Source organism: Morone saxatilis, unplaced genomic scaffold (genome assembly GCF_004916995.1).
Source record: "Morone saxatilis isolate NCDOM2014 unplaced genomic scaffold, NCSU_SB_2.0 Contig9, whole genome shotgun sequence".
In the NCBI taxonomy this organism is placed as follows: Eukaryota; Metazoa; Chordata; class Actinopteri; family Moronidae; genus Morone; species Morone saxatilis.
The window spans coordinates 6700395-6709948 of record NW_023340268.1 but is presented as its reverse complement, the minus strand read 5'-3'; the positions used below and the strand labels follow the sequence as shown (position 1 = coordinate 6709948).

General features: G+C 46.0%; 1 protein-coding gene across 1 annotated transcript in view; it reads right to left on the bottom strand.

Moving 5' to 3' along the window:
* ext1b (exostosin glycosyltransferase 1b) overlaps positions 1-7108 on the bottom strand; it is a gene marked incomplete at its 5' end in the record, with an annotated part of 109944 nt that extends 102836 nt beyond the window's left edge. Inside the window, 1 exon segment of the mRNA XM_035681629.1 lies at positions 6160-7108. Within this exon segment, the coding sequence (XP_035537522.1) occupies positions 6160-7103 (944 nt within the window).
* Positions 7109-9554: the final 2446 nt, after the last annotated feature.

The following is a 9554-nucleotide window of genomic DNA, read 5'->3' as shown; positions in this document are numbered from 1 at the left end:
GAGAGAGAGAGAGAGAGGGGAACTTTTACTACTGTGCCTGTGTCTCCTATTAATTCATTCCTCTTAAACATATCCTGACAGTCCTGGGAAGGGGAGGCATTTTGATGCCTTGTTATTTTTCACTCTTTCAATTACCGTTACCACGAGCACAACAAGCCCATGGACGTGTTATTTTCTTCTTCTACAGAATGGAAGTGAGCAGCTTTTAATAGAGGAAATGATTCCAGGGGCCGGCCCACTGCTGTGCTAATACCCTCATTGATTTTCATTTTGGGGGAACCCTCCCAGCTGATCAATCTCTCTCCACCAACTAGCCGGCAGCTGGCCTGGGAGGGGGTGCAGGATGTTTCACTTGGGCTTCACTGTCTGATCCGATGTGTGTGTGTGTGTGTGTGTGAGCCGAGTTCATGTCCGCCCTTCTCTTGCCTCCCCTCCCTGCACCACCACCGCCGCCACCACCTCTGAGGCCAGGGGCGGCTTGGCTGTGCTGGTAATCCTTCAATGAATGTGGGTCAGTGAGTGGGGCTTTGCCTTCGTCACTCAGCAAGGGGACAGACAGCAGGGTCGTGACCCCAGTCATCCTACATGCACTCGAGCACACAAATGGGCACGCACGCACACACACGCTCATGTTCACATGCCCACGTACGAAGACAAAGACCCAAACGCAGGGATGTGCACGCACACGCACACAGACAAAAAAAGACATGGATGGATGAGCAGCCACACAAAAACTCAAAAACAAGCAGCAACACAAACTTGGAATATATTTAAGCAGGGAAGAAGTTTGAGAAGTTAATCGACCGAATCATCGGTTAATTGTACGAGTAATTCTTTAAGCGAAAATGTAAAAAAAAATGCAGATGTGAAATGATGTGTGATGATGGTGTTTTTGGTCTTCTACGACTGAATATTGTGGCATTTTGGGAAGTTGGTGAGACAAAACAATAAGTTCAATCTAAAGTTGCCATCATGGGAACCAATTCTTCAGTGATGAAAATATTTGATAGCTGCAACGCTCGAGATTAGTAAATTCAACTGGGTCAACTGATAAACAGCTAAAATGAGCCTGTGGCCTTAGATACGCAAAGTATCTTCAAATTACTAGCAGCTTCTAGTAATAATTAAAATAAAAAAGTACTTTACAGCAGCATAAGATCAAGAAACAGGAGACATCTAAAATTATAAAAAACCAACAGATATTGTTTTATTCTTTGTTTTACATGATTTGTCAATTGAATATCAGTTTTGGACTGCTAATTAAAAGGATTAACGTTGCCTCAAGGAAAAAGTAAAGTTGCAGTCCCATAATAATAGGATTTCCAATAATGAGTTAAGCAAGCACTTAAGTTTATCACCAGAAACTATGACTGCTGAGAAAACACGACTTGTTGACTTCTCTCATGTAACGGTGACACAGCGACTTGCCCAGATAACACAAATCAGGGTGGAGCAACTCAAACACGCAGACAAGATGGTTAAAATGAGACAAGAGAAAGACAGACAGTGAATGTCAGAGAGGATGTGAGACGGATAGACGGCCTGATGAGATAAAATATCAAACAGAGGTTTTATATAGTTATAGGCTTAAATCTGTCTCTTACTCACACATGCACACACCAAAAATATCAAAGAGTCCTAATTAAGCCGCACTGCATTCAAACTTATTATCCTCCACATCATTAACATTCTCCATCACAAGCTTGGTACTTTATCTAAGAGGGAGCAGGCAATCATGAAATATTCATGATTTATTAATCTGACTACAGAAAAAACAAACAATGGCAACCCGGGGAGTGTGACACCCTCTCCTGCCAAACAGCGAGGGTAGCAACATGATTGTGTTCGCCGCTCGCTCGGCACTCCAAATCTAGGAGAGGAGTCCACTATCAGGCGCCGCCGCCGCCACCGTCGCGCTGGCATACAGGTGGACGCCGGTTATTCCCACTCATAATAGTGTTTTACTGAGATAAGGTGGAGAGGAAGTGTTGCTGGTTTTCTTCACTTGGCCCAGATCAGCTTCTGCCTCTCATTCAGTGGCGTTGTGTCAACAAAATGTCAACCGCAGCGTCGTCATTAAGAAAAGAGACAGGGAAATGGAAATGTGGTGCGGAGCCATCTCGAGCCAAATCACATCAGTGTTTCCATGTAGTTCTGATAGAGAGGTGGTGGGAGGAGGAGGCAGGGAAGGAGAAAAGTAAAAAAGCTAAAAGGGAGGGACGATAAAACAGAGGAATGCAAAAGAAAAAAGGGAGGATGAGGGCTGGCGTTCCTGCCCCCTATTTTCTCCCATTCAGCCACTCACGCTTCTGAGGGAATTTTCTCAAGTGGGGAAAATTTCTGCTGATGATACAGTTGTGAAAATGAAAACGCCGCAGCGCTTGGTTGATGTTACTGTCATTGACTCCTAATGGGAAAAAAAAATCCCACTACACGCGCAATTTTCTGGACTCTCAATTTCTTTCATCCCAACTCACACAGCACACTCCGACATACCCCACGCACTATTATCACTCAATCTCACACCCACTTGCTCTTCTTCTTCTCCTTCCACACACACACACACACTTTCAGACATGTTCAAAAAACAAAAACACACAAGAGTTTTCTGTTTCTCCTCTCGACTTTCTCATTCTCTTAATCTCGCCCTCTATTGGCGCTTTGTTTCCCTTCCTCTCTCTCTTTCGGTTTTTAAGTCCCCCGGGTGACCTTGAGCGGCAGTTGCCAGTGAAGTAGCTAAAGTGCAAAGTCAATACGAGCCAACAAAGCTGGTTAAGTATTAAATGGGGGATGATGACGCTGCTGTTAGTCAGAGAACGGCTTAACAAAGAGAAAATAAAAGGAATATGTGCAGTCGGACTTTAATGGAACACTCAATAGGAATAATGATGTACTCTAACCAATTGACTTGTGATATTAGAAGAGACTGTACTTTTGATTTTCGCAGGATAATTTGCTTGCCACTGGGATAGGGAGCACTTACAGTAGTTACATGTATGCCATTGTATATCAAAAAATGGTGTGTAGGGCAAATCAGAATGACCTTTTAGTCCTCTGTAGGCGACATAATACAATGAAAAATCCATACCTAAAATGATTTATTAGTGAAACAGGAAGTACAGTTTGCCCGACTTCCTGTTTAAGAGAAATGGGAACTATATTTCCAACTATACTCGCAAAGTTAGAAACAGAAATTTGCTCACATCTACTAAAAAAATATGCCACCAAAGGAGGTTTAGTCACCACAAGGCATAGAATTACAGCAAAATCCCACCTAACGTGAAATCCGCCAATTGTCAAGCCTGTAATAGCCTTTCACTGTCCTCTCCCAGGATCATTGTCAGAAAGCCCTGAAAACTCTGTGGATAATGTAGCACTGAATGGCTCCTTTCATCAGCGCTTGGCCATAGAAGTGGACCAGAGCTACTCCAATTGAAAGCGATTGCAGCTAAGAAAATCAATTGAATAAATGTGAGGAGCGTGCGTGATGTGTGTGGGTGGGAGCTGGTTCAGGTACCTAAACGCTGGCTTCCAGGCTGCCCTCCTGCTGCTGCATTCCTTTGTAGAGCAGCATTCCTCAGGAAGGCAAGGGGGTCAAAGGTCAGGAGACAAGGATGAGCATGGATGTCGTAATAGCTCTGCAGCACCAGCCACAGCACTGTGTGTAGGAGCGTATTTATGTGTGGGGGCGTGCGTTTGTGGTCTGCGGATATATTGCAATATTGATTGCGAACAACTGCAGGCCAGAGCCTACCGCATCCCAAAGTATGTGTCTGGCTACATTCAAAGAGCATCCAGGTATGTACATATACTGTACAGCCAGTCGGCCTGCCTTGGCAGTGCTCCCTCCTCAACAGCTGCTTTGACACGTGTGTGCATTCTTGAGTCTGCACCACAGCGTTCCCGCAAGGCATCGCCTGTCCGCCCTCAGTCTGTGGAAATGGAGCGCTAACACCGGCCGGCCACATACAGATCCGTTTACCTGAGAGAGCTACGTCAGGGGTTTTTGTAAAGCGCAGGCCTGCACCCAAAGGGGCTTAAATTAGATTAAAATGAAAAGCATCTATTTGATTAAATTTAAACAGGCTGCTAAACCATGACAGGGGGGAAAATGCTTGAAATGTATTGGTTTCACTGTGTTGCCAAATGCCGAAGCAGGCTATTAATCCAAACGCAGACTATGAGCAGCAAAATCAAGAAAAGTCAACTTACAAATGGTTCACGTGGTTACAAGTGTGAAAATCACAGAGATGCGCATTATAACAAGCAAAAGGAAAAACTGCATGCTAAACACTGCAAACATGTTGTGTAGAAAATGAAATTGGATTTGCTGAGTTTTAGCGGGGACAGAAATCAAATGCAGTATCGACGCTGGAAATGAAATGACTAACAGGCAGCGGTATTGATCAAAATAAATCAAGCGTGAAACACTCTACAGTGGAAAGAGTGGGCAGTGAGAGCTCTGGGTTGCTCGATGTGATCGGCTGTGTCAATCAGCTGATTATGGTACAGAGAGATCCTCTGAAACAGAGGCTACCTCTGGGAAAACGAGGCTGGATCCGCAGGGAAACGGGGCCGTGAGCAGAGCGGAGAAGAGGTGGGCTGTCCAGAGACGACTGGAATGTCAGATAATGGATGACATCTCTCTCTCCAGGTGACACCGAGCCCAAGGCATCCGGGGGGACGGAGAGGGAGAGAAAGAGTGTTTGAGGGTAAAAAGGATGACGAATGGATAGACAAGTGCATGCTTGTGAAGTTTTTTTTAGAGCTCCTCTTTTTCTTTTTTTCTCCTTTTCGCATTATCAGTTTGGATTTTTTAAGAGTTCATGTCAAGTTCAAGGAGAGCCACTTCCTCTCTCAACCCAAGGTATATTTGGTTAATAAAAAAAAAACTTTCTTATCTTCCCCCACAGCTCCTTTCTGTCTTTCTGATTGATGAAATGGAAATATGTGTGGGTTAACTTTACATATGTTCCCCATCTGTCCTTTCTCTTAACCTTGACACGTACAGGTACATACACACCCACCAGGAACAATGTCGACAAGTGCTGTTATCACATGCCTGAGTTTATCCAGGCTTCACAAAGGCACAGGTTGATAAATGTAGATCAGACCGATGTCACTCACAGACAAGTGAACCTGACAGTGGAGTTGACTACGTAACCCAGCTATGTAAACATCAGACACCACCTCCTATATTAAAAACATACCAAGCATTCAAGTACAGCTGTTGATCCCAAGGCGGAATCATTAATTACCACCTTGACAAAACTGAGACCTCCAAAATTAGATGTAATCAACTGTCCCTGGGGGCTAAGTGGAAAATTTGGTACTAACTTCTGGAAATGAAGGTGATAATTAACCCATTACAACTGATTTATTTGCACTAAATCAACTCATAATTCAACCAAACTTGTTTCACACCACAGCCTGAGTAAACTACACTGCATGCTCCTTTAACAGGGAAGCAGCGTAATACTGATACTAATTTCAGAACAAACAAAAAACTCCCACCGTGGACTCTCACTTAATGGTAAGTACAGGGTGCAAATCAAACGTGTCCGTGCATATCCTGGTGAAGGCAGCAGTGCTCCCATAGAGTGGAGATGGAAGGTGGTGGAGGGGGCGAATTCCTTCGTAGGAAAAAAGGAGGGGGGGGATGTCCAGGGAGCTAATAGACTGGCTGGAGAGCTTTTACTTCATGCTTGAAAGGGAGCAAGGAGGTGGGGTGGCAGGGTAAAAACCAGTCATGTACTGGGGGACATATAAAAATGTTGGTTAACTGTGACCTGCGGTTCATGAGTCTAGAGTTTAATTCCAGGCTTAAACAGGGTCTAAACTATATTCTACATGCAACAGAGGGAAGCCAATTTATATTCTCTGTCACTGGTTAACACCTATTTTCAGTTAAGGGCACAGTGCAAGTGAAACACACACACACACCACACACACACACCACACACACAAACGAACACACGCACAACACAAAAACAGTGGGAGCCAAAGCGTGAGAACCCTGGAGGATTGCGCCCTGGTGCTCATGCCTTTTTGGCCTGTGGCTCCCATGGAGCACGGATTTCCTGCGTAAAAAAGCCTATGAAAGATTAAAAGGAAAAGACTTTGCCAGCCCCCCCCCCCCCCCCCGGCACTGTAACTTACTTGTCATACTCCGCGTTGTCCTTATCACAGCGTGCGTCCTTGTGCTTCTGCCAGTCTTTGCCGTGCTTGCAGGTGGTGAGCAGCACCACGTCCTCCGCGTTGTGGACGTGGTGTAAGGCATTCCTGGTGTCCGAGCCGATGCCTGTCAGGTAGCGCTTCCCCTTGAACACCAGCATGTATTTTCGAAAAGGCGGGATGGAGTTGTACTTAAGGTACCCCCTCTCCCCGCCGGTCCTCGGGTGCTCTTTGGAGAAGAGGGGGATGGACACGTCGAAGTTGGGCCTGAAGTTCTCGGTGCTGATGCTGGCTTTGGCCAACATGGCCTGACCGATGTCAAAGCCCAAGTCTTCCGTATAGTCCGGCCACGTCCCCGAGTACAGGTTAAATATGAGGTGGTTCCTGCCGTCGTTCCACAGAGGCAGGTTCTGGACCTTGGTCTTCAGGTTGTGGACGTATTGCGGGGACAGCTGGTCCCGGTCCAGAGTGTCCAGACTCAGGACGAACAGACACGCCTGTCCGGGGTCTGAGGTGTAAAACCTGGACCCCTCAATGGTCGCTAAAATATTCTGATAACTCTCGGAGATCTTCTCCCCCTTCTGCTGCGGGTAAACATAAACTTTGAATCCGTTCTTTTGACACAGAGAGAAATCAAAGCAGGAGTCCATGCGGCACCGCTTGCCTTTGTAAACACTCGTGTTGACGTCCCTCTTCTGCCTCGGAGATATGTGCAGGTTGTACTCCTCGGTGTCCGTCTGATCCCAGGGCAGGAAAAGGTGTAAAGGATCCGAGAAGTGAGGCCAGGGCTGGTCGGGCCGGTACCCGTTCCGGCTGCGGTCATGCCGGCTCCTGCTCGCCGCTGGAAGTTGAACCCCTCCGAGGTAGAAGAGAAGAACCAGACATGCACCGGCGGAGAGCAGGATCAGGTAGCGTTTTTTGGCCTGCATGTGTCCTGGGAACAGGGGCGAGTTGTGTAGGAATAAGAAATGCAAAGTGGCCCGAAGTTAGGCTCTCACCAACCCCGACTACACCGCTCCATCCTTCGGCAGCCTCCAAGGATCCCCAACCCGCCTTCTGCGTATTCGGTTCCCAAATCCAGCAATTGATCCAGTGCATGTGGGCGATTTTTAAAAGTATTGTCCCGTTCTCCCTCTTCTGTAGAGTTTCACCATATCGCACGGCGCCTACAGTTTGGGGGGGTGGGGTGGGGGTGGGCTTGGGTGCACCTAAAAAAGCTCAGTGCTGCCCGGACCCTGTCGGACACAAATCACATGCGGCGACTCTGTTCCCCTGCGCTTCTCCTCTCTCTCATTCAGGCTGCCTGTATGGGGAGATTCAAACGGGGGGAAGAAAACTGTCCGACAGCCGTCTGGGAACTCTCTCCCCACGGCTGAACAGCGGCAGGGGTCCCCGAGGCTCCCCCAGAAGGAAAGGTATACCCCGGTTTGGATGCTAAACTCGGTAACACATTGACCAAAGGAGGAAAAAAAAAAAAGAGCCCGTCGGTGTGGCCGCCGCGCTCCGATCCAAATGCTTCGGGGTGAATTCGTCCGATCCCCCCTCTTTGTATCACTCCATGGTCCCGCAGGGGCAGCTCAGCGGTGCAACTGTAACCTGACGAATCCCTGCATTTCTCTTCTCATTTATTACAACCTCCCCTCATACGCGCTCATATAGAATAAAAACCCGGTCGGCGGGGAGCCACGCAGCGGGCGAAGTTATCCGGTCGGCACGGGGGGAAACTAACGCGAGCCTCTGCCTGAGTAAATAGCTGAGAAAATGTTCAAAAAGACGGGATTCCTTGATCCTAGTGTCCAATTACCGAGTGCTCAGTTGTTCCGATTGTTAGTCGGTAACATTCCAATCCCGACACGACGGCAGCTGACGTGACGTCCCATCGATGCGCATCGGCTCCGCTGATTGGTCCGTCTGTGGGAACGGAAGAGGCGGGACTTGGGGCAAAGCACCCATTCATAACCGGTGTCCTCCGCATGTGCAAATTATCTAATTGTGAGCCTGTGGAAGTTGTTTGGGGACGAGCCACACAGAGCAAACAGCACCCTCAGTGAAATAGTGAAGTTAGAGTCTCACTGGAGCCTCATTCAGGTGTTTGTACGAGCTGGATCTCACGCAGTTTTTTACTTTGAGTTCATCCATGGTTGCTTTTATTTTGTATGTAACACATATCCACTTCTTTATTTATCGACTCATTTTGATTTGGATTGTTTTTCATTTCTCCATAAGGCACTTTGGAAATCATTTGTTGTTTTAACATGCTGCATGTTCTATAAAATTAATTTTCAGTATGAGTATGAACTGTCAAGTCTGATATTCACCACCCCTTTAACCTAAATATGTCCAAATATGTTTTATATTGGAGTCATGGATATTGTAATAAAGACCAAAGCAAATACCTCCCAATAATGTATAGAAAGACACGCAGACAATATGCTATTAATTTATTTTTAGCAATATATTGTATATAGCTATTTATTTTTCATTAATTTCATTCATTCCATTTCATTTCATTAATTAATTAATATATATATTAATTAATATATATAATATAGATATAAAAGCACAGTATAAGTTACAATATACACGTTATTCTAAACTCGTCTAAACCACAAGATCAGCCCACATCCCTTTTCCTGCAACTAAAATCAAAAGCCACAAAAGTCAGTTAAGCCCTATTTGCCTGTATCACGTTGTAACGATGATAAGATATTATTGTTATACGCAGAATCTGCTCAAATGAATGATCTCATCTTTTAATTTGTACAAAAAAACCACCACAAAATAGTTAAGATATGGAGAGATTTAATAAGAATAAGTTGTTGGAAGTCAACCCCAGACTAAAGTTTTCTCGTATCCACTAACAAACCAAAGTGACACAGCAGAGGCCACCCGCTTGACAAGGAAATTAATAGCAGAGGAGTGGTTCTCGCTGAGTGTCACCATGCCTCATAAGCCCGCATAATCCTCCCCACTGCCATTTGGTGGCACAACACTCGGGCTGGGTGAAGAGGCCATCCTCATTTTTTATCGGCCAATTAGCTTAGAAGAGGGGGGACTAATTAGCAGGGCTGGCTGGGAGACAGGCCAGGATCCTGCGGTTGGCCAGCGCTCATCGTGAGGAATATGCTGGTGATGAAGAGGCCTGGGTGCTGTTCCAGAGGGCTGCTCCTGTCCTGTCTTCGTGGTTATCATGCTTAATCCAATGCTAAGCAGTCCATACAGTAAAGTTTTGTTGACTGCAAGAGAAATGTGAATCCTGATGTCTCTGCCTGTGGCTATTTTTTGCACCCCATAACAGATTCTGGTAGCCTTATATTTTAATCGTGCAAGAATCTTAACTCGACATCCTGATGGAAAAGTCACACAACTATTACTACCAC